This window comes from Podarcis vaucheri, assembly GCF_965113315.1.
Source record: "Podarcis vaucheri genome assembly, chromosome: 3".
NCBI lineage: Eukaryota > Metazoa > Chordata > Lepidosauria > Squamata > Lacertidae > Podarcis > Podarcis vaucheri.
The window spans coordinates 94133117-94160963 of NC_138761.1; the positions used below are offsets into that span (position 1 = coordinate 94133117).

The 27847-nt window shown below is 42.0% G+C and overlaps 1 protein-coding gene across 1 annotated transcript in view; it reads left to right on the forward strand.

Moving 5' to 3' along the window:
* The window catches only part of NBAS (NBAS subunit of NRZ tethering complex), a 199559-nt gene that overhangs the window by 104746 nt on the left and 66966 nt on the right, over window positions 1-27847 (forward strand). The window contains exons 33-35 of the mRNA XM_082218421.1: window positions 6668-6781; window positions 7484-7641; window positions 9414-9518. Coding sequence (XP_082074547.1) covers window positions 6668-6781; window positions 7484-7641; window positions 9414-9518 — 377 coding nt within the window. The remainder of the gene's footprint in view (window positions 1-6667; window positions 6782-7483; window positions 7642-9413; window positions 9519-27847) is intronic.

A 27847-nucleotide genomic window follows, 5' to 3' on the forward strand; every position in this document is an offset into this window, starting at 1 on the left:
GGGTTTTCTGAAGCAAACTCTGGTTAAAGTAAACCTAAACTCCTGCAGCCAATCGGAAGTCGTGGAAGCCCCGTCGGACATTTGGGTTCCAAAAAATGTTTGCAAACCAGAATGTTTGCAAACCGGACTGGTTTGAAAACCAGTCACTTCTGGTTTTGCAGAGTCCGGGAACCAAAATGTCTGAGTAGGAAGGCGTTCGGGATCCAGGGTACGACTGTACCTCTATATGGTTTGCAACATCCTAAAAAATATCACAAATAAAAGTAAAATGCCAAAAAATACAGTATAAAATACAGTTTTTAGAGTGGCACAGGCAATATACCCTCTGAAACATCTATATAAAGTGGAACAACTAACACATAGGGACCATGATAACTACTGGCAGATCCAGAATACTGAAATTCAGCAGAGACAGCGAGACCCACATACCATACAGTATATACAAGTGTGTGTTTATAGGTCTGCTATCTCACCTGTAACACTGAACATAGGTGGGGAAGAATCCCACATTTGATAGGTGGGGGCAAGTTATCCCCGATTCCAAGCATTACTTGATATCCAAACAGAGCATAATGTTAAGTGTGTCTCTTCACTTAACATTTTATGATTATTTTTTAAAGAAGATAATTATTGGAATTTTAGAAAGTGGGAAGGAAGGAGTTTCTTCTTCTGTAGTCCTGATGAAATTTGCTCCATTGGAAATCTGGCTGGGGCACTAAATCAGATGGCAGGATGCCTTGACTTCCCCTGCCCATCTGCCAAGGGTGCTTTCCAGCCCAAAGGAAAGCACACAGCAGAATTAACACTTTTGTTGTCAAAGAACGCAGTTGCTTCTACAGCTCTGGAGACCTACGCACACCAGTCTAGCATCTAGGCAGGTATTTCCAGGTCCGCCGTCTATAGAGCAGTTGCCGAAACTGAGGACCCTCACTCCTCCACCAATATATGTACCTTCTCCAAACAGGCTGTACTCACGTAGCCGGAGACTATGCCTGCATGCAAGCTGCCTCTGCTTTTTCTATTTCAGTTCTCTCCTGGTTCCGGGAGACAGTGGTGCATTTACCTGCCCCGCCTCTTCCTCCTCTTCCTCCATCTCTGAAGTTTCCCCTGCCCCTGATGTTTGCCTCCTGGTGGGTACAGGTCCCCACAGACCACCCCCCCTCTCCCAGATCAGTCCCCCTTCCCCTAGTTCACACACACCAATATCCTGCCAGTCCCTTGCGCCATTGCTATCTCCCATAACATTAAGCATAAACATCAGGGATCCTGTTGATCTTCTGGCAAGAACCCCTTTAGCATTCCTTGCCCTCCAGGAATTTCAGACATCATATCTGAGATCTTTGTGACTACCTTCCCATCTCTGTCCGTCAATTGAGGCCTTCTAAAACCACCCTCAAGATCTTTTCTTGGAGCTGGTTGAGCAATATTGTTCATCATCTTTATTTTTGAGTGTTGCAAAAGGCAGAAAGCTTCCATGCCACTCTATCTCCAGCTGTTTTCGGATTACAGCTCCCGTCATCCCTAGATAGGAGGACCCAGTGGTCAGGGATATGGGGATTTGGAGTCCCAAAACAGCTGGAGAACCTAGTTTTCGAAACACTGGCTTAGATCTTTGTTAAAGGTTATCTGGCGGGAGCATCCCATAGGCAGAGATCGGCTAAAGGCATTCCTATGTCACAGAACAGGGACAGCATTAAGCACCAGTTTCTTTGCTCCTTGAAAATCTGCTCCAGTGGTTTGGAGGACCCTCTGGAACAGTATAAGGAGCATGCAAAAGTCCCCTTGCCCATACTCCATTGAGACTTTCTGCTGGATGCCAGTCTCCGCAAGGAATGAAAAGAGGCCTTCTGCTCCCGGGGCCTATATTTTCCTCAAACATCTACTTTTAACGGCTAAATTCTGTAACATATATGCATTTGGAGGGCAATTTCAAAGGTGCAGGGAATCTAGGACCACTTATCTTTTGACAAAGCAATCTTGAGCAGCGATTCTTAATTACTGTTTGTTTATTGCCTCATAACGTTAAAAAGACCTGGCACAAATGTTATTCAGGGCTGCCACAAGCTGCAAGAATTGCTATTTGAGTCATTAATTTCAGAAATCTTTTCTAATTAATTTTTGCTTCAAAATGACAGTGACATTCATGGGAATGAAATTAGTTTAGCAAGCTAATGCCAGCTCTGGCACTGGTGATTAAAAGAGGTTTTCTGCCCCCGAATCTGAAGAGAAATTGTTACATTCTGAGCAATAAGTAAAGATGCAACCTTTATTATCGGCAGATATCTGTTCCCTGCAAAGTCTTTATAGATGATGATTGGGTTTTGGTTTTGGTACAAGGATTGTATACCCAGGTTTCACCCCTCTTCTGAGCACTTCCGTTGTGTGGAAAGTGATATTTTTTTGGCAACAATTTCGGTAGTTAGTATGGGGAATACGACTGCAGGAACCTCCCACTGTTCTTCAGTGGTTCTGGTGTTGAGCAGCAGGTAGACTCATATTTTAAAAATCACCAAAGGCATCAGCTCTACATTTCTGCAATGAAATATTCTAGACAGGTCAATCTCGAATTCCTTTAGAATGGCCTAGCTCAGAGCGAGTGTTTCCACCTGAAGCAATTTCAGATGTGCAAAGGTTTTTCCCAACGAGGGGCATTGCAGCCCATGCGTAATGCAGGGCAGCGAGCTTTTACTGCCTACAAGAGCTGTCCCTCAGCCGAGCAAATCAATCATGCTGCTACATAGAAATTTGTTTGGACCTAAGGCCCTATTGCACTGGCTTGCAGATTCGGCATTTGGTATATGAACTCTGCAGGTAGTAGTAGCTTAGCAGAAATCCTGCCCTAGGGATGTTTCCCACTCTTCCCAGATATCATCAGTTAAGAATGTCCTTCACTTGAACCAGTGGGAAACAAGACTGTTATAAATTTCCATTCTCAGCTGTTTGGGGGGTGGGGTGGTCTATTCAGACAGTAATTAGGATTATATATTACTCGTGAACCCACACGTGCCGGGTGTGGTAGAACAACCTTTTCTTATCATCCATGGTGGTAGTTGTTCTTTAACAGGTCACAGTTGTAATTTTACCAATTGGAGCCTCCTTTATGGAGTGGTATGGGTTTTTCTTTTTCTTTTTTGCATTCGTAGTTTATGACTGTTCCAAGCTCTGGGCTCAGCATGAGATGAAGTCCTTCCCTCTGGTATCATCTGCAGTGTGACTTAGCCTCTCCTCAGCAGGCAAATCCTGCCATACAAGAGTTCCCTATCCCATAACCACTCCAAGTAGACTTCATCATTTAATCAGTTAGATTGATTGATTAGCTGATCAAAAGTGTGTGTGTGTGTGTGTGTGTGTGTGTGCGTGTGTCTGTTTCAAGGCAGTAAATTCACAGGGCATCCAATTTTTCAAAGTGTATTGCTTTGCATAGAACTACATACTAAAAACTTGCAGATGGCAACCGCCATTTTAAGAAGCATCCCTCCGCTTTCACACACAAGGAGGAATGCATATTCTAAGATGATTTAGCTGATGATTTCTATAACATATGGGCGCATCACGTAAACAACAAAGGAAATACTCACTGTTGTTTTACTCATGCAAATGACTAAAACCCACATGGTTTGTTTGAAGGGAGATGTTCTTAATATTCGTTGGCCGTGCCAGATTTCCCTTCACGTGGAATGATGTTGTTGTTGTTTGAGGGGAAACGATGCTTGAAATGTCTTTCTGGATGCCCAGTGCATAGTCTTGCAGTGTCCAAGTGTTCTAATAAAGTGTTCAAATGTTCTAATAAAGGAGAGATGGACAGGCCCAGGGGAGGGGGATGTGGCCCTCCAAAGTTACCGATCTGGCCCTTGGAAGGGTCTGCAGCCACACCTCTTCATTGACCATCCTGTCATGTGTCCTCACACTCTGATAATGTCTCTTTCTTTCCCGGATGGAAGATTGTGTGTGTGCGTGTGTGCGCACGTGCAAACAACCCTACCATGAAAAGGTAAAATTTGCATGCATTGTTCCATCCACTTTTGCCTCACCCACCATTGAAATATGGTCCAGAGGGGAATTCTTCCCTTAGACTCCGGTTTCTGAAGATGAAGATGAAGGACTATATGGAACTTGCCGAACTGACCGGGAGACTCCGAGACCAGAGAGAAGAAATGGTGGAAGACTGGAAGAAGTTTAAGGAATATTTGAAAAAATATGCTAATATTTAAACCCTAGAATAGCTTGGGAAGTGGATATGGGCTGTAGGGTTAGAAGTAGAAGATAGGGTCTTTCAAAATAGTATTATTTGTAAGTGATAAAATGTGAAGTTATTTTAAGTATGATTTAAAAAATGATGGTTACAAATTATGATATATGTAAACTGCTAAAGATGAAATAAAATGAGAATCAGATAGGTGGGACTTGGGGAAGCCAACTTAACAATGTTTAGGAAAATAAGGGTATGACAAGAATTTGTTCGTATTGTTTGTCTTTTCTGTCTGTGTTTTTTATTTGTGTTATAAAATGAATAAAAAAAATCTTGGGAAAAAAATAGACTCCTGTTTCTGTTTTAGTGTTTTTCCTATGTTATCATTTGAGAAACCAGGGAGGATGAGCAGAGTCTTTGTGTGTCCTTTGCAAATTATTTAAACTCTTCCCGCAGAGGCATGCATTCTTCTTCAGAACAGCAGACAGGACCACCTGCCCGGTTCTGGGTACTCCATGTCTTAAGACATAGCACTTGATCAGTGTTTAAACAGCAAAGGCGATTCAGGAGGGAGAAGATTGTTAAGGCCTCATTGCGTCCTTTTAAAGTGGCAATTTGACTTTTTAAATTGTACCTGTCAGGCGTTCAAGCATAAAACTGTCATTAGGAAACAATTTCGCTTTTATAGTCCTTAACGATATGTACATACGCACACTTTCCAATGCAGGATTCCATGAGGCTGTCACAGGGCTGGTTTGATTGGAAGAATGAAAGGGAGGTACTTGAAAAATCTTCAGTGGGGTATGGCTTCAAGCGACGCCATTCTGTAGCCTGCAGGAAGACCTCATTAAATTAAATTGAACAATTCAAACTGCATGTTTCAGGAGCTCCAGTCGTGATGCTTTTAGTATACAGTGGTACCTTGGGTTAAGAACTTAATTCATTCCGGAGGTCCATTCTTAACCTGAGGTACCACTTTAGCTAATGGGGCCTCCCGCTGCTGCCGCATGATTTCTGTTCTCACCCTGAAGCAAAGTTCTTAACCTGAGGTACTATTCCTGGGTTAGCAGAGTCTATAACCTGAAGCATCTGTAACCTGAGGTACCACTGTACCAGCAAGGAGCAGAAACGAGAGGAAACTGTCAGGGAAAAGGAGACTGTCACAGGATAATTCCTGCATTTTTGATAACTCTTGTAAAAATACGTGGAGCAAGAAAGAGGCTACAGTTGTCGTTGCTGCTAACTTCGCTTCGGCAAACCACTCATGCTCCATTAAGGAAAAGTAATTTCTCCCCCACATCTAAGTACGTCCACGTTCCTTTCAAACAGAAACAAATCATTCTTTATTTATTGCCTTAGCGGATACCTGAGGAACAATTTAAGAAACTTACATTAAGCACTCACATTGGGCTATAGCTCCTTCCATTCCCTCATGGCAGTTGAGGGGCTCGTCTCCCAGTTGGGTTTTAAATCTATTAGGAAAAGTGTAGGACCCCATGGAAGCCACATGCATTTCACCTCAGCTGCAATGGTTTTAAAGATCACAATTGCTAGATAGTCCTAATTTTGAAGTTATCCCTTATTTTAGAATGGGGAACCTGCGGTGCACCAGATGTTGTACACCACACATTTAAAACACATCCCACTACCCCAAAGAATCCTGGGAGCTGTGATTTGTTCAGGATGCTGTGAATTGCAGCATTGTGAGGGGCAAACTACAGTTCCCGGGATTATTTGTAGGATGAATGTGCTTTAAATGTCTACTGTGTGTGCAGCCTAGGACTGCCAGCTCCAGCCAACATGGCCAATGGTCAGGCATTCAAGTCAACAACACATGGAAGGCCACAGGTTCCTCACCTTCTAGAACAGTTTCCTGAACTTGGGTCTCCAGCTGTTTTGGGACTACAGTTTCCATAATCCCTGACCACTGGCCCTGCTAGCTAGGGATAAAGGGAGTTATAGTCCAAAAGCAGCTGGAGACCCAAGTTTGGGAAACTCTGCTCTAGAATGTACTATACTTGTATATAACAGTCTTGGAGTGTGGCCTAAGGCTCGGAACTACCTCTTTGGTTTTGTGAAGACACAAAAATAAATGTGCTTCAAGTTAAGTATTTTCGGGTTGCACTCCGTGGCGACCCAGAAGTAACGGTCAAAATGACGTCACATGCATGCGTGGAAACGGCGGGACGCGGGTTGTGTTCGCTTCAGGATGCAAACGGGGCTCCAGAGCAGATCCCGTTCGCATCCCGAGGTACCACTGTAGTGGGAGATTCAAGGTCTGAATAGGCTCTGGTTTGGAGCTTTAAAATGAACTATTTTGGTCGATTTGCTTGGTGGCCCCTCTTCCTCTTCCTGCTATCGCCATCCTTTGCATTGTGTTCACACATAATTGTGTGGGCCGCCCATCACATTCTTCGTTACTTATTTATTATTACTAATCCGATGTTGATTTTCTAATAATTCTGCTAACTTTTGTAGGTGATGACCAGATGGAGAGAAAAGGACAAGTTTTGATTCTGTTAGTTGAACAAGCTCTTCAATTTCAGGATTACAAAGCAGCAAATATGCATTGCCAGGAGCTTATGGCTTCAGGTGGGAATGAATTTCCTCTTCTACCCCCCTCCCCAACCTCCCCCCCAAAAATTATCTTGTGGATTTTCTGACATTGTATAAAATGGCAAATATTTTGAGAGGAACCTGATGAAGTCATTATCAGAGTAGAGCCACTGAATCCAAGGGACTTGAGAAACGATTAATTTAAACAGTCTATTTCAGCGCATTTACTGTAGAATATAAATTGGATGAATAAAACTCTTTATCCTTATGCAAGCTGGCAAATTACTGTTTTTTGAATGCATCAGCCTCAAAGTTGGATACATGAGGTTCCTCTTTTTGTTCTATTTTTTGAAGCATTTCATGGTGATGTCTGCTGCAGGGTGATGGAAGTTGTGTAGTAATGAAATGTAGTTGGGTTCTATACAGAAAGAATAAATTGAAGGCAGGATGGTGTCTCTGATAGCTAATATACAGACATGATCATGTTTCTGAGCTGTTAAAATTCATATGCAGGGTACAGAATCAATGTATCTGATATGGAATGAGGTCAGGCTTTCATAACCATTCCACTGAAAACTGAATTGTGGTACTCTTCAAATTTGAAATGCTGGTGTAATTTCAATTTCTGATTGATTGATTGATTGATTGATTGTAATCTCAGTCCTTAATTTGAGTTTTCTCAATCTTTGATCTTAATTTCAGTTTTGTAATTGTTTTGTTTTGTTTCATCCGTATCAGGGTACTCTAACAGTTGGGAGGTTTGCAGCCAGTTAGGACAAGCCGAAGGTTACCAAGACATGGCCGTCCGACAGGAGCTCATAGCCTATGCTTTGACACATTGTCCCCCAAGTGCCATTGAACCGCTTCTGGCAGCGAGCAGTGCTCTGCAAACTGAGGTCTGTCTAGATTCTCTAAAAGCCTTGTTTAAAATGCACAACGAAACAAAAATACATCTGTTCTGAAGTCATATCTCCTATGCTTTGTTGCTACTGGACTGAAATACTGCTTTTAGCAAATACCTGGGTTGAAATCTTGTTCTTTATATATACTGTATTATTCTATGTATAAGGCTAGGTTTCCCCCTAAAAAATAATGTCAAAAATTTGGGGGCATCTTATACACAGATACATCTCCCCCCATTTTCTTAAATCGGAGTCCCCCAAAATAGGAGGCATCTTATACATGGGGGCATCTTATAGACGGGAAAATATGGTATATGGTTTTGGTTTTGAATGAAGTTCCATTTTCAACATGTGGCTTCCACAGTTCTTTCTCAAAATTGGTGTTAGTCCTAGAGTCCCAAGTCCTTGAGTTACAACGCTGGTCAGAGTGAGCCTGCGCCCATTGAAAAATGTAAAACAGGAGTTTCAAGCTCATTTTAATTTATACCGTAGCTGTTATTAAACAAGCCTTGTAAGTAGGCTCTCTGTGTGTCAGGTGTCAGTGAAAGGTATGCCCTCACAGGCGTTTCTTTTGGGACAAGGGGATTTGTTTCACGAAGCCTCCTTATCGGGACCCAACGGATTAGCATCAGGGGAGCAGCTTAAGTATCATTAGACCCTTGGAGGCATCCTGGCAGGGTTAGACAATTGCCAGAGAAGTTTAACAGCCCATCACTCTTCTCCCAGAGGAATGGGAGCTGCCATTCTGTGAGGGGAATAGGGGCCTGCTAACAACTCCCACCAAGGGGCGCGGGTGGCGCTGTGGGTTAAACCACAGAGCCTAGGACTTGCTGATCAGAAGGTCGGCGGTTTGAATCCCTGCGACGGGGTGAGCTCCTGTTGCTCGGTCCCTGCTCCTGCCAACCTAGCAGTTCGAAAGCACATCAAAGTGCAAGTAGATAAATAGGGACCGCTCCGGCGGGAAGGTAAACGGCGTTTCCGTGCACTGCTTAGTCATGCTGGCCACATGACCCGGAAGCTGTATGCCAGCTCCCTCGGCCAGTAAAACAAGATGAGCGCCGCAACCCCAGAGTCGGTCACGACTGGACCTAATGGTCAGGGGTACCTTTACCTTTACCTTTAACAACTCCCACCACGGTTCACAAACTACAATTCCCAGGATCCTTTGCAAGAAGCTACGACTGCATAAAGTGGTTATGATACCGATTTAAATGTTTCCTCCAGGTGGGGCCCCAAGTTTCTTGCTATCAAGAATCACATCCATCATAATCCTTCATGGTATATTATTACTAGTTCTATGACGATGTCATACTTTGCCACTATTCTCATGAAATACATAAAATGCGTTTAACAGTGTGCCTTCACATATCCCAGCCAGGTTCTTTCATTTATTTATTCATCATTGTAAGCGTTGTTTGATATCTGACTTGTCATCTATTTAGGGACAGCCAATGCTACATCTTTCTTTAGATTTAGATGAACAGGTAGATGAGGTTTGTGGATCCTCCGGGATCAGAAATCTGGCTCTTTTTAAAATTTTGTTTGGAACTTGATACTGTGTTTGTGTATGCACACACACACACACACACACACACACACACACACACACAAAACCCTGGGGTACACCACCCTCTGCACATAAGACAGAGCTGGCTGGGCTTTAAATAAGCAATCTTCAGAAGGGAAGTGGCTCACCACACTTTATAACTTATAAATTATAAATTATAATAAACAATTTAACAGATAGGTTATTTGTTTTGTCTTAGATTCTTTATCACACAGTCAACTACCAGATCCGGCCTCCAGAAAAATGGGAAAACATAAATACCTCCAGACCTGCAAGTGGAATGAAAACAGAGTCTTCTGTAGAGGTAAATTGTGTGTGTGTGTTTGTTTTTTAAAGCACTGTGGATTTTTAAAATTCATTTGGATCTTTTAGCCTGATCACTGGTCTAGCGATGGAAACAAGGTGAGCTTAGAAGCTCCTGGTTTCTTTCCTCTGTTCCCCTTTCATCAGGCCTCTGCCTCTTTCCCTTGTTTTTCAGTTTTTTGTTTCTCAGCACATTACCAGCTTTATATTTCATTGACCTTCTGCAGTCCCTGTCCCTTTAGCTTTTCTGTCTTCAATGCCCTTTTATGCAGAGTTAATCAGTCAATATTGTTTATAGCCAATGGGCATCACAATTATGTAGAGTCTCCCCACCTTGGCTCACAACCTATGTTGTCCTCAGCACTACTTGGGGCTTTGGGGTCACACAGCTGCAATTGGGATGGATAATAATAATAATAATAATAATAATAATAATAATAATAATAATTATAGCCCACACATCCGGCTGGGTTTCCCCAGCCACTCTGGGCGGCTCCCAACAGATGAAAAACATAATAAAACATCAAACATTTAAAACTTCCCTAAACAGGGCTGCCTTCAGGCAGAAATTCGATCCAAACTGACAAAAATAAGAATAAAAATGCCAGTTTGCCACTCGCAGTGGTTAGCGTGTTTATGTGGGTGGGTGGGGGACACACAACTAAACTTTTGGGGCAGACAAGAGCCAAAGAGCTTGTTCGTAAAATGCATTCAGTGCTAAATCGGAGTGCATTCTAAGTGTACTAAATGCATTCCGGTACTCAATTGAGAGCGCCAGCGTGGTGTAGTGGTTAGAATTCTGGACCATGACCTGGGAGACCAGGGTTTGAATCCCCACTCAGCCATGAATCTCACCGGGTAACCTTGGGCCAAGTTGCTGTGTCCCAGCCTAAGGTACCTCACAGGGTTATTGTAAGGATAAAATGGGGTGGTGAGGACTGGGTATGCCACTGTGTAAAATATATAATCATATTTTCTTCTGTTTAGACTACGCAGTAACTATAACCAGGGTCGTATTTACGGGAGGACAAATGGGGCGGTTGGCTGGGGTGGCAGATTTGAGGCAAATCTGTTGTCCTGGAAGAGAGATAAAAGAGAAGCTGACAGGTGTGTGTGTGCGCTTGTGTAGACAAGCTCCTTGTTGGCTTCATAATGGCAGCTAAGTCCTGTGCAGTGAAAAGGCCAGCTTCCTTAGGTTGGAGCCAACTTGAAATCCTTATATGTGCCTATGTATTTTTATTTTTATTTTCTAAATGGCTCTGCTTTGAACAGAGGAGCTGCATCATGAGGATCTATGTCACCTAACCTGATTTATTATTGTTTGGATAGGATTTTACCCAAATATTTGCTGAAGTTAGACTGAGATGGCTAAATCACCCATTTCATTACACTCGGGTTACAAAATTAAGAGAGATAAGCCTTCTGTGTGACCATGCACAACTGGCAAAATGGGAAAATGGGTATGCTGTCTTTGCTGTGTGGTTTGTCATGTATTTAAGACTTCGTTTTGAAGAAATCTTTCAGCAAGATACAGAGAACGCCTCTGTAATTGCCTCTTTTCTTCCTTTTACCTTCAGCTGCAGTTACACATGGAAATAATTTCTTCGTCTACTTTAGAAGTACTCAGACAAAACCAAAAATAACCCTCATTATAAGCAGTTTAAGGCCTTGATTAGTCAAAAGTATTTTAGAATATTATAGCCACCATTACAGGATTATTTAAAAGATGGTGTTTAGCCGTAAAATGGTGTGTGTTAGTCATTAATGGTTAAAGTAACAATTACAGTAAATCACGACAAGTAAATGGGGGGCAACTTTACACATAAGCCACTTAATACTAATGTATCTTTTTGTAGAGACAAGTATTTTATTTATATGTCTTGGTAATATGAAAGTATAATTACTGAGCACGGTCTTATTAACACGGGAAGGTGCTTACAAGTGGCCGTGTATTGCTCCAGCCCTTAAATGCCATTTTATTTGCTTTTTATAAATGCTTCACTGCAAATACTTGTAAAAATTGCAACTTGCTTTCTTTAGGAATTCATCTGTAATGATAGAGCTACAAATGGAATTATTCACATGTGTGGATAAATAACTGGGGGGGGGGGTTGGTGATGGAGAAGGAGTATGCATGGATTTTTTAAATTTATTGTTTTGGTCCATAGTCTCGTGGGTTTATAGTGGCTCATGTGCATCTTTATAAAGACAGGTGTTAAAGGTAAAGGGACCCCTGACCATTAGGTCCAGTTGTGGCCAACTCTGGGGTTGCAGCGCTCATCTCGCTTTATTGGCCGAGGGAGCTTCTGGGTCATGTGGCCAGCATGACTAAGCCACTTCTGGTGAACCAGAGCAGCGCACGGAAACACCGTTTACCTTCCCGCCGGAGTGGTACCTATTTATCTACTTGCACTTTGAGGTGCTTTCGAACTGCTAGGTTGGAAGGAGCTGGGACCGAGCAGCGGGAGCTCACCCCGTCGCGGGCATTCGAACCACTGACCTTCTGATCGACAAGTCCTAGGCTCTGTGGTTTAACCCACAGCGCCACCCGCGTCCCTCTAAAGACAGGTGTTACTTGAGCTTAAAACAGGGCACCACTGAGGATGCAAAATACTGTTTCATTAATAAATGGCACTGTTCCCTGACATTGGATTAACACGGGTTGACCCTGACAACTGCCGGGAAGACCAGAATCCCCTTTGTATGCAAACACCAAAATTTGTCATTTTCATTTGAGGGAGGGGTAGGGCAAAGGAAAAGAAAGAAGCTGTGGTGGTGATGGGTGCTGTGGAGGAGAGAAAGACGAGAATTTGGAGGTGGGTTGAGAGAGGGATGTTCTGGCGATCTTGCCCAGCTGCACTGCATTCCGTGAACTGCATTGCATGGCAGTGATCACTGGGTAAGAGTCTATTACTTGTGTTAGCTAGAACTCTTTGAGCCAAGCTTGGTCTTTAAAGGGGTCTCCTCTTCTAACTCCTGCGTAGAAGTAGCATGTAGATGGTTTGTGCACCACTCTCTCCCTCTCTTGTATGGTCTTCCCATCTTATCTTTTTTGAACTTCAATATGAGCCCAGCTTGCTGTTGCTTTAGCCCAGCCAATGCTTTGGCAGTGCCAATTTCAAAGATCAAACCCCAGATTTCATGATACAAGCGTCGCATATCTAAATCGACACTGGGCATGGTCTCCAAGCAGTGATTGTGAGCAGTTTGCGGACTCATTGCAGCTTTATGAGTTGCGTGGTCCAAACTTCAGGCATAATAGCAGGAGTCTTTGAATTCAATGGAAATTAGTGATTTAGTTAATATAAACTTCCAACTAGCCAGCAAATTGCAATGGGCTAACAAGCACAATCCTGTGCAAGTCTCCTGAGTTCAGTGGAAGTTACTCCCGGAAAAGTTTAGGTAGGAGTTCAGTCTTAATCATGTGGACATCTGACTACATTTTCTCAAATATTTTTTACTGATGACCTGTCCAGTATCAACAGGCAGGATGCCTCAGAGATGAAGTCAGGAGAGTCATTGTGTTTTGCACAAATATAAGGTTGGATTCGGGGTAAGTTAGTTCAACAAGCTCCACAGGAATCAGTGGGACAAGTTACTCGTGACTAAGTACTGATTTCATTGGGAACAAAGCATACCTAACTTAGTCTTGGTTCCAAACTATTGTGTTATATGCATCAGAAGTGTTTATGGATGCATGCATATATATCAGTTGAGTCATTTGATTCCTCTCAAATTTGAATACTCCTCCTTGTCAATCAGGAAAGCGTCACTCTAGAACAGAGCTTTCCAAACTTCTCATGTTGGCAGCACACTTTTTAGACGTGCATCATTTTGTGACACAGTTTTACTAGCAAACCGGAGGTTAAACTAACCCCTTTCCAGCCCCGGGAGGAGCGTGATGAGCATTCACATGACACACCTATACGCTGCAGCTGACATGCTAATGTGCTGTGACACACAGTTTGGAAAGCTGTGCTCTAGAAAAACAGAAAGACCTAAAACTGCAGGAACACTACAAAGACTTAACTTACGCAGCATGGTCGTTCACAAGGGCAGCCTGCTGAATACCACACCAGTTGCAAGCGTGGTTTGTAGCCCAGCTCTCTTCCTAAGGGACAACTGCTTATGCCCTCTGCCTCCTCTTTTCAGAGCTAAGTTGATAGTTCTTTGATCTAGATTGGAAAAAAGAGGACTACAGAAAGCCAAATGACGAATTAAAGAGGACTTTTTTGACCCAGCAGATATTACTGTTTGCATTCCGCCCCCCTCCCTGCCTTGGCTTGCACTTGGTGGTCAAGCAGTCTAAAGTCCAGCAGAAGATCATAGATTTCCTCTTTAGCAACTGTTCATTTTCTCACCCTTTTTTAAAAAAGTGTATAAAATTAGCTCCAAGGGGGTAGCTTCTTTGTTCTGTCTTTAAATACAGCTCAGTGCATCTTTTGCCATTTATTTTCTAAGCAGAGTGGAATTTTTGCCATATTTTGCTCAGCATGGGGTCCCTTCAGTTAGAGAAGCAAGAACTGAAAATTCCAACTGATTATTCAGTGGTTGGCAGGAGGCCTCCTCTTTATATCTTTTTACCACTATTAATAATGGAAAGCTTCACACTTAGGCATTCTGTTGCATATAGAAATGTTATTCTCTCCCCAGCCCCCCTTAAAAAACCCCTCACCACAATACTTCTTTTGATATCTTTTCTTACCCTATACTTTCAGCTTTTCAAATCATCATCACAATTATGGGTTTTTTAAAATTTAACACATTTTAGCATTTAACACATAACTTTTCCATCCAAATTAGTGGAATTAAGATAGAATGCTAGCTGAAATGTGATATGATGTTCATGCATTTACTTCCCAGGAGATGTCATTTAATATATACTTAGTTGGTACCAATAGGTGTATTTCTGTGCTTTCCAGAGATTTTCCTTCCTCCTCCTCCTCCTCCTCACATGATCTTCCATTCAACATAATCTTGATTTGCATCTCAATCTGGCCAATATGTGCAGGAGGAATATGGGTGCGTGGGTTCTGTCAGGGGTACCACTGGGGGGTGAGGGACCAAGCCCCCCACTGGCCTTTTCCTTGATCTTTATTTGCTGAGGGTGTGCTGATTTGGCTGATATACTTTTGGAGGTGCTGTTGAGGCGTTTCTCTGCCAAAAAAAGTGGCACACATTGGCAAGCGTGTGTTTGAAGAGGAGAATGACAAAGGGTTCTCAAATAAGTGGCATACTTTACGTACACTTACAAGTAGTATTCTTTATTATTAATTTACTTCCTCATAATATATTATTCTTAAGTAATCAGAAACATATTCAGTGTACTACTCAACCTGCCATTGGGGAAAATGTCCTCATTCCAGAGTGGCATCCAGCCTTTCATGAAGTACTCAAATATCCTTTTTCAAAGTGACTGCAAAGTATTGCCTTTTGTATGGACAAGTATGCCATTTTCTATAAACCTTTGAGTGAAACTTCAGTCCACCTGATTTACTGCTGAACCTCTTTGGACACTATAGCTGCAATAAACTCAAGGAGTTGAGAACGAAACATTTCTGCTCTGAGCAATCTGCTGTTTTATGTCCTCACTCTTTTCCCCAATCACTGGTAACTGGGCAAAGCGCCCATAATATCATCTGTTGCTGGTTTCATTAGTCTGTTGTAATCAGCGGTTTGCTATCTTCTAGCGCTATTGCACAATCTGAACAAACTTTCATAACAGTGTGAAACATAAATGGCTATTAACTGCAAGGCTATTATTATTATTATTATTATTATTATTATTATTATTCAAGAGTAGACAATGCAGTGCTAAAAATATTTCCAGTACTAAATTCAGCGTCTGTGGGTTTACTGCGCTTGTGTTATATCAAATCCTGCCACTTACAAGCTGTGTGGTGGTTGAAGTTGCCCCAGCTGCAACCTTTGAAAGACTTTCGATGCATGTTTTTGCACCAGTTATAATAAAAAGTAACCTGTTTGTCAGCTTTGTACTAAGGATTGTGTGTTGCATAAACTCATAGGTTGGCACCAGCATTTCCTCTGGTCAGTCTGCTGACCTACTGCAGTGGACCACAGCTAAAACCATGAAGGTCCTTTCTAATACAACTCTGACCACAAAAGCTATGCTGCATGCCGTCAGTGATCGACAGTGGTGGAAGAAGTCACTGACCTATCTTCGGCCATTACATGTAAGAAGTAACCATACCCTTATCTTTCAGCTGTTTGACCATGGCAATTTACTGTTGCTTCATTCTTCACGTTTAGCTTTCTACTGCCACCCTTAACACTGATTTACTTAAAGGGACCTGGGTAGACGAATCAGAAGTACAAAGACATGTTATTCACGTGGACCCTAGACAGTGCTGTTTTTCTAGAAGAAGAGGTGCCAGAACTCACCATGAACACTTCCCTCATTCTCTTAGAATGGCAATGGCGCCCACCTGAGAGGTGCCAAAACTGAATTCCAGTGAGTTCCAGCTGCAAAAAGCCCTGCTCCTAGACATGCATTTTAATTTGAGTGTTGCAAATACAGTGGTTCCTAGGAAGTCGAACGGAATCCATTCCGGAAGTCCATTTGGCTTCCAAAACATTCAGAAACCAAAGCTCGGCTTCTGATTGGCTGCAGTAAGCTCCTGCAGCCAATCAGAGGCCGTGGAAGGCGCGTTGGACGTTCGGGTTCCAAAGAACACTCTCAAACCGGAACACTCACTTCTGGGTTTGCTGCGTTCGGGAGCCAAAACGTTTTAGTCTCAAGGCGTTGAGGATCCAAGGTACGACTGTAACAGGCTTTTATCATCACTACTTAAACGTGTGCCCTCATCTGTTAAGATATCTTGTCTTTTAACATTTGTTGAAATGTGAGGACTTTTCCAGGTAAGAGCTTACGATGTCTTAATATTTGGGCTTCTCCGTCTTTCCCTCCCCTAAACAGGGTCAAGAGTTTGGAGATGCACTAAAAGGCAGCACTGGAGCAAATAAAGCAGTAGAAAAGCAAGGCTGCCATCCATTTTATGAATCTCTGATAGATGATCCATACCTTGCAGATGTAAGTTTATGACCTGTTAAATAGTTGGTAAATAAATAAATAAATAAATGCCTATCCACACGACCCACCCTCCACGTATTAAAAGGAGGTGCAGAGAGGACTGTTACAGCAAGCTTCCCACCTTGCGCGGAGAAGCCCTAGCTGGGTACATTGGTACGAAAGTCCTCCTTCTGATAGAGTTTGAATGCACAAATGTCAGAAGAGGACAGGCAGAGGGCAGAATTTATGCACAGCCCCCTTCACGCCCTCTTTCAGCATGTTGAGAGGGCATGCAAAGCCCCCTCACCAAATGGCAATGAAACACTTCGAGTCTGAGTGTTTAGACTTGAGACCCGTGGATAAAAAATAAATAAATTACTGGCTAGTCAGTTAATCAGATCTGATTAGCATCAAGGGCGAGAGAGTGGTTGGTGTAAACGGCACCTAATTGCAATAACGGGAAAGAGTAGAGAAATCAAACACGCAGCGAACGCTGGTTATAATTTGTGCTTAAAATTTGTGTTCTGTAGAATGAAGTTACTTATACCACGTATCAGCACAATCCTTTGGAAAGTTTTGCAGAAGTATTGCTGAGAACTGGGAAGCTTGCCGAGACTAAAAGTGAAGGGCATTATCTCTTTCCTGCCACAGAAGGTACAGTGTGTGCTTATTTGCTTTCTTCATGGGTGGGTGGGTGGTATATATTTGTCACAGGGTGGCGTTCTAACTTATGTCTAGATCACTTATCTTTGAAATTTCTACCTTGAAACTGTAAGAGCTGGTCCAGTGAGGGAGCCTTGCATATCTGCCAAGAAAATCCAGTGTGGGGGTCACATAGGATGATGGGCATTGGGCAGTCACATTGAGTTTCACACCCATGCTGTTTGAATTGTAAATGAACACAGAAACCACCCTCCCAAAGGTTATGGGAGAAAATTGGTGTGGCCAGCAGTTTTAAGAAGCTGCTCCACCATTATTGAGTTTCTCATTTGAGGAATCCCTTGTAAGCTTCTATGGGACCCCGCATTCTTCAGAGCACAGTTTTCTGGGGGAGGAATTCTAGATTATTGCTTGCATTGTCAGTGCTGATTGAACATCCCTCTCCACCCCCTTGCTTCTTCATCTGACGTGACTTGCATTGCAATATCTGTTTTGTCGCAATGTCTGTTTTAATGGGTCTTTGTGGTCTTTGAATAATTAACAATGGAGATCAGAAATCAGGGACTTTTGGAGAGAATCTTCTGCAACCCAGGGAGAATCCCAAATGTTTGAGGGTGCTCTGATTGTTAGAAGACACATGTTCATTAATTTTACTGACTTGTTGGAGAACTGTGGCTATGTGATACAGGTTGCTCATCCAAGCATCCTCCTTATTCAGTATACAGGTAATATGGGCAAATAAATCTACTTCCGTTATTAATTTGATAGCTTGACATGTGCCTTGGCAACTTTGTATGTGTGAGTGAGCGAGAGTTGTGTGAGATGCATTCCTAATAATGCAGTCATGCTTGGAACTTGATATTCTTGGTGCTTTCTTTTAAGTTATATGATACACAGCCTCAGCTTGATGAGCAGTGATGTGTAATTTTGCTGTTACTCTCTCTCAGCAGAGAACAGTCCACTTTTGCAATCACAACCCATACTGACTATTCCTTTCTTTTTCTTGCCAAAATTATAATTGACTTGACTTCAGATTCACTCCTCGCATTCACACTTTTTAAAAAATGCATAGATCTTTTCATTACAATTGAGTAAGTATTTTATATGAAGATTGCACTTGGTGATTCATAAAACGAACACTGTTCTCCTTTGTGCTTCATTGAGTGGGAGGGAGGAAGTGGAGAGGGGGCTCTTAACGACCTTCTTTCCCAGTTGAAAATTAAACTGTTACAAGTATTTGTGTTTTGTAAGTATCCTTTGAAAAAGGATGCCTCAGTTTGGATGCTTGTATTGTCTCAAGAAGGTGAAATATGCACGAGACTTATGTTTGCCTGTTCTGTCGTCATATTGCCTGTCTCCTCCTCTCTTCTTGGATTCATTTTCCATATTTCTCACTACATCCAAACTGGGAAACAATGATTACCATTAGCTGAACAAATCGGGATAGGGAATCATAGTCATAGGTTGGGTTTAGATCCTAGCTTATTCCCAATGTGCTAATCATAGTTTCCTGGTTTGACTGTAAAGGGAAACTATGGTCAACTAATCGAGGAAGTCTTCAGTTGTGGTATGCATCCCTCATCTTCAGAAGCTGAAATATGTGCATCCAAATTGGAAATATTCCAATGCTACTTGCCGTGGAAGTTTTGCCACGAAAAATGAGGGCAGCTTGATTATGAGAAATTAACTCGACCCCACAAAAACTAGTTTTTTTAACACAGCTTAATAGTCCTGTCTAAGTTGATCGAGATGTCCATGGATCTTAGGAGGAGTATGAGAAAAAAGTCTTCAGGATTCAGTAGATCCAGAACATCCTAATAAAACTTGGAAATGTGATGACATAATTGAAACAAACAAAAAACACTCACTTCAGTTGTACTGGCGAGCAATTTTCAAAAGGTTGTTTATTCCGCCATGGTTACTAAAAGAGAAAAATCACACCAATTAATTCTGCTAAACACAATTGTACCTGTATGGACATTTATACAAGCCACTCAATTATAACTGACTTGATGTCGTGCAGATAAATGCTACTTGCAGTTCTGAGAGCATTGGCTCTCCAGGAAAATCAATCACCATTGACAAAGCACACGAGCAAACTGGTGTATTTATGTGTATAAGATGCCATTGTGTGATCCATTGAGTGCAATAATTCACCAGAAAAGGGCCCAATCCAGAAATCAATTCTGTACTGTACAGAAGAAATAATGTGATGGCTATTCTTAAGAAAAGTTCTGCAGATGAAGTATTGCAAAAGCCTTATGAGAGAGAAACTCCATTTCCCTACCATTATGGTATCCATGGAGGCCTTTGGATAACCACAGAAACATGACAGAATAATTCTGTCATGGAAGTCTTGAATTGTGTTACTAAATTCTGATCTGGAGACAACTAGCATTGCTTTTTAATAAGAAAAATAGAGCGCTTAGTGGATCAAAGAAAACAGGAAAAACCTAACAAAAATCTAGAGTTTCTTATGCAGTTTTCGTGAAGGACATGAACGTTTATTATTTGTTTTAGAGTAAAACCACATCACTCTTTGAAACCCAGGGCAACATGAAGCCTATGATCTGTATCTTCTGCCACAGTGTTGCACCAACTTGAGCTACACAGTGGAACTTTGGTTGTCAAACGTAATCCGTTCCGGAAGACTGTTCAACTTCTGAAATGTTTGACAACCGAGGCTCAATGAGCGGTCAGCAATTTCAATGGAGAAAATGGAAAAATGCATTCGGGTATTCGCATTGGGCATTCGGGTTCCGAATCGTTCGGCTTCTGAGATGCTCGAAAACCGAGGTTCCACTGTATTGGTCTAGCCATATTGCCAAGCCACTTTAGTGGCAGTTTAAGTGAGAGTGTGAGTTTGTGATAGATAGATAGATAGATAGATAGATTATTCCCCAGGTATTCTTGTCTGTGTCTATTTCCTAATGGCTTGCATCAATGTGGATTCCAATGTGAACACCAAAATGGTGTTCCCTTCTTAACCATTCTCACAACACAGGGCAGTAGGAGTCAGAGGTTAATTTCCAAAATTGGGGGTGGGGGATGGGTGTCTCTGCAGCTCTGTTGCTATAGTTAAGGACTTGATATCTGCCGTTTCTTTCTGTCTTCTGCAATGGATGCTCTTCTAAGGATGGCCTCCTTTCCTGCGCCAAATATCACTTTGCAGTGCTCTGTACTGATTTCCAAAGAAGTTTAGGATGTTAGAAAATTGAGATGTTTGTTGCTTTTAAGATGTTTGTTACCTACAGATACTGTCAGGAATATAGGATCTAGTTTGAGTACCAGAGAAATTTAGCCTGCAATCATAAACACACAGTAAGACTTAAGATTGAGATGCATAAGATTGCACTCTTGGTTATGAATAGATACAATATTATATTTGAATTGAGGTCATTGGTGTAGCCCAACAGCATCTCGGAGGCCTCACATTGCCACCCCTGAACTAGAGGGACCAGTGATCTGGCTTAGTATAAGTCAGCTTCCTGTGATCAGCATGGCTTAGGAATAATTGCCAATGCTACTTAATTCCTTTCATTAGTTTAGGAATATTTAGCATCCCAGCCTGCTGCTGTGTATAACCATATATTTCCAGGTACACCCATAACTCTTCCATTGTAATGATTTGTAAAACGGCAAAATGCTTGCTGCTTTCTTCCTCGTGATAAAAAGTTGATTAATAATTGAGTCTCGTGGCACATAAAAAGCAGGTGATAAGAAATACAGATGTTCAGGCTGTAGGAAACAACATATTTCACGCTATTCTGCTGCCTGTTTTCCTAAACGTTCATAACTTACGTTGTGGCTGTGGTTTTACAGCCAGCCGATTTTGGTGCTGTAAATCAGCATGAGAGATGTTCCAGCCATTCTGTTTTAACATCTGCCACGGCACTATTTCATCTTGTTCTGATAACGCGTAAACACTTTGGCTGGGAGTTAAGCTAAAGCGGGCTTGCAGTTTTAATTACACATTATCTGTTTTTGGCCCCACTGATCAGTGCTTAATTGAATGCATGCAGGACACATGAATCTAGACAAAATAAAAAAATTCCTTCCAGTAGCACCTTAGAGACCAACTAAGTTTGTCCTTGGTATGAGCTTAGGTGTGCATGCACACTTCTTCATATACGAAGAAGTATCTGAAGAAGTGTGCATGCACATGAAAGCTCATACCAAGAACAAACTTAGTTGGTCTCTAAGGTGCTACTGGAAGGAATTTTTTTATTTTGTTTTGACTGGCAGACCAACACGGCTACCAACCTGTAACTAAAACACAAATCTAGAATCTTCAGAAATATAGCAAGTGAGGAAATTTCCAATCTTGGTATGTGGGAAGGGCAGAGTGGGATCAGTAGTTGAAAGCTTTTATTTTTTATTTTCCTCTGTTGCAGTGCTGTTGCAGCTGGCCAGTGAAGCTTTGCCAAATGACATGACCCTGTCCCTTGCATACTTACTTGCATTACCTCAGGTATGTTCACAGCTGAGATGTCTACAGTGTTACAGTCAAACTTGACGGCTCTAATATTTCACATATTTGCTTGGCTTCAGTCTGAATCCAGAAGTTCATACCCTCCAACATTTCTCCAATGAAACTAGGAGCATCCTATTTCATTATTATTATTGTTGTTGTTGCTTTATTTATACCTTATAAAATTTATACCCTAGAAAACACTTTGAAAGTGGTGAAGTACCTTTGGTTTCCCCCCCTCCCCCCAGTTAGACCTGGCAGGGATCCCAATTTGGCTTGTTAGGCAGCTTTCCCAAAGCCCTGCCACCCACTGCACATTCAACATTTACCAAGTAAAGACACAGCTGCAAAGGTTGTGATCAGGAGCCATAAAATGCACTCCCAGTTATTCCTTGGTGCCAAATGCAATGCTGTCTGGGGTTGGTTCAGCTTAAGAGCTCTCAGTTCACTATATTCTTTTCCACACCCGCTAAAAACGCTTTTGTTCAGGGAAGCCTTCCCAGACATGGAGAAGTTGGGGTGGAGATGAGAAGAAACCCCTGGGGCTCTTTGAAGGGAAAGAATATATATATATATATATATATATATATATATATATATATATATATATGCAGGTTTTGGTGTCTTCGGGTGTCTTCCCGTGTAAGAGTCGGGGTGTCTGGGCGACGTTTCGACGAGGTCTCACTCGTCATCTTCAGGCTGGAGCTTTCGGCTTCTTGTTACTGGAACAGAGCAGAATCTGGTGTTTGAGTTCCTATAAATACTGTTGAGGGGTGTGGTGTATAGCCTCCAACGTTCTGGGCAGAGAGGAAGTTCCTAGATTAGTGTGCCTTTTCTTCTTTTGTTCCTTAATTACTTGAGGGATATCTTGAGTGATTTCATGAGTGATATTCTGAATACCACTGGGTGGGTCATTAAGTGTAGATTAGTGGTAAAGCTTTCGTGTCTTGACCTCTTGAGCTTGTGAAGAGTTTTTCTGAGAAGATGGCTGTGCTGCATTTAGTTGTGCTCTGGCTTGGCTTCGTGTATAGGGGCGAGCTGTAATTTTGTGCCTTGTGCCAGCCAGATCTGTGTAGGGATTGCAGGGGGGTGCAGCATCAGGAGGTGCCACTATAGTTTGGCTACTGGATGGAGTCTGTAATATGTCTGTGGAGAGGGTCTGGGTTTGGGTCTGGTGTGGTTGATTGGTGACGGCGTTCTGTGTGCCTCTGGTTCTGGTGTCGGTTTTTGTGGGGAGGGCTAATTTCCAGATGTCAGGCAGGCGGGACGTGTCGTCACGCTTGTTCATGTTGTGAGGGTGTTTCTCTATCTCGATGGCTTCCATGATTATTCTCTTGTGGTGATGTTCCATGTTAAAGAGCAATTTGGAATCTGCAAAATTAATTTCGTGTCCTGTTTCTTTCATGTGTTGGAAAAGAGAGGAAGTTTTTTCTTCTTTTTTGACGGCATTCTTGTGTTCTGCGATACGTGCATTTATTCGTCTGTTTGTTTGTCCAATGTACGTGGCTGGGCAGACTTTGCAGGGTATTTCATAGACCCCTTGGTTTTCGAGCTGGATTTTGTCTTTTGGGTTTCTGAGGATATTGGCTATTTTTTGGTTGGTGCAGAAGGCTGTTTTGATATTGTGTTTATGGAGGATTTTGCTAATTTTGTCTGTAGTGCCCTTGATATAAGGAAGGAGGGCCATGCCATTGAAGAAAACAATGGCATGGCCCTCCTTCCTTATATCAAGGGCACTACAGACAAAATTAGCAAAATCCTCCATAAACACAATATCAAAACAGCCTTCTGCACCAACCAAAAAATAGCCAATATCCTCAGAAACCCAAAAGACAAAATCCAGCTCGAAAACCAAGGGGTCTATGAAATACCCTGCAAAGTCTGCCCAGCCACGTACATTGGACAAACAAACAGACGAATAAATGCACGTATCGCAGAACACAAGAATGCCGTCAAAAAAGAAGAAAAAACTTCCTCTCTTTTCCAACACATGAAAGAAACAGGACACGAAATTAATTTTGCAGATTCCAAATTGCTCTTTAACATGGAACATCACCACAAGAGAATAATCATGGAAGCCATCGAGATAGAGAAACACCCTCACAACATGAACAAGCGTGACGACACGTCCCGCCTGCCTGACATCTGGAAATTAGCCCTCCCCACAAAAACCGACACCAGAACCAGAGGCACACAGAACGCCGTCACCAATCAACCACACCAGACCCAAACCCAGACCCTCTCCACAGACATATTACAGACTCCATCCAGTAGCCAAACTATAGTGGCACCTCCTGATGCTGCACCCCCCTGCAATCCCTACACAGATCTGGCTGGCACAAGGCACAAAATTACAGCTCGCCCCTATACACGAAGCCAAGCCAGAGCACAACTAAATGCAGCACAGCCATCTTCTCAGAAAAACTCTTCACAAGCTCAAGAGGTCAAGACACGAAAGCTTTACCACTAATCTACACTTAATGACCCACCCAGTGGTATTCAGAATATCACTCATGAAATCACTCAAGATATCCCTCAAGTAATTAAGGAACAAAAGAAGAAAAGGCACACTAATCTAGGAACTTCCTCTCTGCCCAGAACGTTGGAGGCTATACACCACACCCCTCAACAGTATTTATAGGAACTCAAACACCAGATTCTGCTCTGTTCCAGTAACAAGAAGCCGAAAGCTCCAGCCTGAAGATGACGAGTGAGACCTCGTCGAAACGTCGCCCAGACACCCCGACTCTTACACGGGAAGACACCCGAAGACACCAAAACCTGCATATATATATATATATATATATATATATATATATATATATATATATATATATATATATAGGTCTACTAAATAGATGCTTAAAAAATAACAACTTGACATGCCACACCCCCTTCTCTTCTTCCCAGAGTACCTTCTTTGACACTGGTGTCTCTATCTCATCATTCATAAAAACATAGAATGGTAGAGTTGGAAGGGACCACTAGGGTCATCCATTCCAGCCCCCTGCAATGCAGGAATCTTTTGCCCAACGCGGGGCTCGAACCCACAACCCTGAAATTAAGAGTCACATGCTCTACCGGCTGAGCATTGAAGAGCAACTACTAAAGAGTTTGTTGAGCTTGCCATTGTGATGTTAACTCTCTCCTTTTTTTCCTTCCCAGGTGGTGGATGCCAACAAGTGCTTTGAAAAGCAATCTCCTTCTGCTTTATCTCTCCAGCTGGCAAGTTATTACTACAGCCTGCAGATCTACGCTCATTTGGCACCATGTTTCAGGGACAAGTGCCACCCCCTCTACAGGGTCAGTTTTCAAGAATTTCTTTTGCCCATTAGCATACAATATTTTTTTTAATGTGCTATAAATCTGGTGCGTAAGTCAAGCCCAGATCAGGATCAGACCTCTTTTATTCCAGCCAAGTTGCCTATCGCCATTTTAGCTAGTGTTCTATAAACACAGAACTGCTTAATCCAATGTTTGCCAGAATGGGTTATGGGCTTCTTAATTAATATTACCTAGCAGTTATATTTTTTTAAAAAAGGATGATCATGAGCGATGCATTACTTTACTATGCAATGTTTTAAAATCAACCTTTTAACCTGTGGATTGGAATGTAGTCGGAGTATCTATTCTCAGAAAATTACCAGAGACAATCCAGGAAATCGCAGTCTTGTCAACCTACTTTTGCTACCCTGGGCTCCTTTGGGAAAAAAAGAAATCTAATAAATAATAGTAACTTCCAGTTTCCTGGAAATTGGTAGGAGAATGAGTAAAGCTGGAATTGTTACAGGTGTAGGAGCACAAACCTTGATGGCGAAGGATCAGCACATTTGTGTATTGCATTCAGCAACTGTGTGCAGTTCTGAAAGCCCCATTTAAAACGGTACCCAACTAGAACAAGAGAATACAGAAGAGAATAGCTAAACTGGATTAAGGAGATGGCGCACCTTCTTGCCAATGAAAAGCTAAAAGCGTTTTGCTCAACACTTGATTCTATACTGAGCTCACAAGAAGAGCTGGATTTTGGGTTGCTTGTTCTCTCTTAGGATTTTTGTGAACTTCAACATAAGCATAAGCAACATAAGCGGTTGGAGGATGGATGGCGGCTAACAGATTGAGGTTGAATCCTGACAAGACAGAAGTACTGTTTTTGGGGGACAGGGGGCGGGCAGGTGTGGAGGATTCCCTGGTCCTGAATGGGGTAACTGTGCCCCTGAAGGACCAGGTGCACAGCCTGGGAGTCATTTTGGACTCACAGCATGTGGAGACAATAATTCCCTGCTGGCCTGCGATACTTTCACCTTGCTGCCATAGGTGACATTATTGTTAGTAATTTCATTCTCTCATTGCTGTTGGATCTTGTGATCCACTGTTTACATTCCATAATGTTTGGAGTGTGGGAACGGAAACCAGACACTTTACTTCCGTTCTGTGTGCTTTTGTACTTTCTCTCTTTGTTCTCTGCTTTCGGACAGAGAGGACGTGTGAAGCTGCTGCTCACACTAGCTATGTTTGTTGTTTTGATCTGCTGTAAATAAAGAAGCTTTCGTGATGCCAAATGTGTTTGTAACTCATCCGGCATATTTCAAAGTATTCCTTGTCCATTTAGAATGTAAGGGAGGAGGAGTTTTTGGATGACTGAACACAGCAATTTACCATAAATATACATACCGTGGTTCTTGACTCAGGGTAGACTCCAGTGTGTGTTGATCTGCTAGTGGATGGCACCTGTTCCTAGACCGGGGAGGGAAGCATTTTTCAAGTGATTCATCACACACGCCCCCTGCATTTTAGAAGGACTATAACATGGGAGGAGGAATAGATGATCGCTACACATCGCTATGTGTACTGCTGATGATTGCTTTCAACTGCAAAAAAAACCCATTGCATTCTCACTCTCAGTTGTTAAGACAAGATAATGTAATAAATTGATTGGGAGAGTTTAGATTATAATGTCATGGCTTAATAAATCAAGATGTGAATGAGCCTTTTGGTCTTGTAGGCATGCATATGCTGAGCATGAGCTAATAAACAAACCAAGGTGTCTCCCATTAGATATTGTTTCCTGTTTCATCTGAACCTGGGAACTACGGTTGCCACTTTTGGAAGAAGCCAGGATAACGAGCCCATGGTCTAAGTCAGCTTCATTTTTCATCCTATTTGGTTTATTAAGTTTAGATATCATCATCTGAATGCAGTCATTGTGTTGGTTTGTGTGTGCCATTTTCCTGTCTCCCTTGAAAGGAAAGTTGGACGCATAACGTTGAACTATGGTGCACTGCTATAAACGCTTTGGGAAAGACTTTTTTAGAAATAGGAGCAAGTGTTAGGAGCAAGACCAAAAAGAAGTTCCTTTTTTAAAAAAGTCACTTAAAAAAAATCAGAAATGAAAATTACGCAGTCTATTCCTGTAGGAGGTTTAGACCATGGGTAAGGCAGCAATTTTGTTCTAATGAAACTTACTTCTGAGTAGACAGGTATATGGTTGCAAAGTAAGTAAATTTTTAAAGCACTTATTTCCAAAGGAACTAATTTAGTACATGGCTAGGTAATTACTTTCCTTTCTCCATCTTGCTGCAATATGTGTATCTTACTTGTCCTTGCCATTTATTTTTCTTCAATTGCCTACCATGGATTCTTTCAGAACTCAAAGCAATTAAGTTACAAGTTGCCCCTGAGAAAAAACAAGACACCTCCAGACATTATTTAGAGGGAGTGGAAGGAAGCACACTAATATTTGAGTTCTTCCTTACCTATCTATTTAGAATATAAAGTAGGGAATACCTGATCACAAATTAGCAATCTCTCCATTTTTAACAGTTACCTTGGGGATCTGTTAATCTCTTTACTTTCTATCAAAATGTGCAATGCAAAGCAAATGTTCACTTAAACTACTTTTGCTAATAATGAAGAAATATGTTGCCGTTTGTTAATGTTGACAAATATCTTTCAGCGCAAGTAGATATTGCATTGGTGCCCTGATTTGATTAGCCTCTGTTGTATAAACTTGTTATCTTGCAACGCCGTTTGTGATTAAATGTTTACTCTTCCAATATTCTCCTGCAGGGCTTGCCACGCCTTCTGCTAGCTGATGCACACTTTTTAAAAATTGGAAACATGACATGCTTACACACGCAAAAGGGCCTTCTTTTAACATATGTAAAAGGAA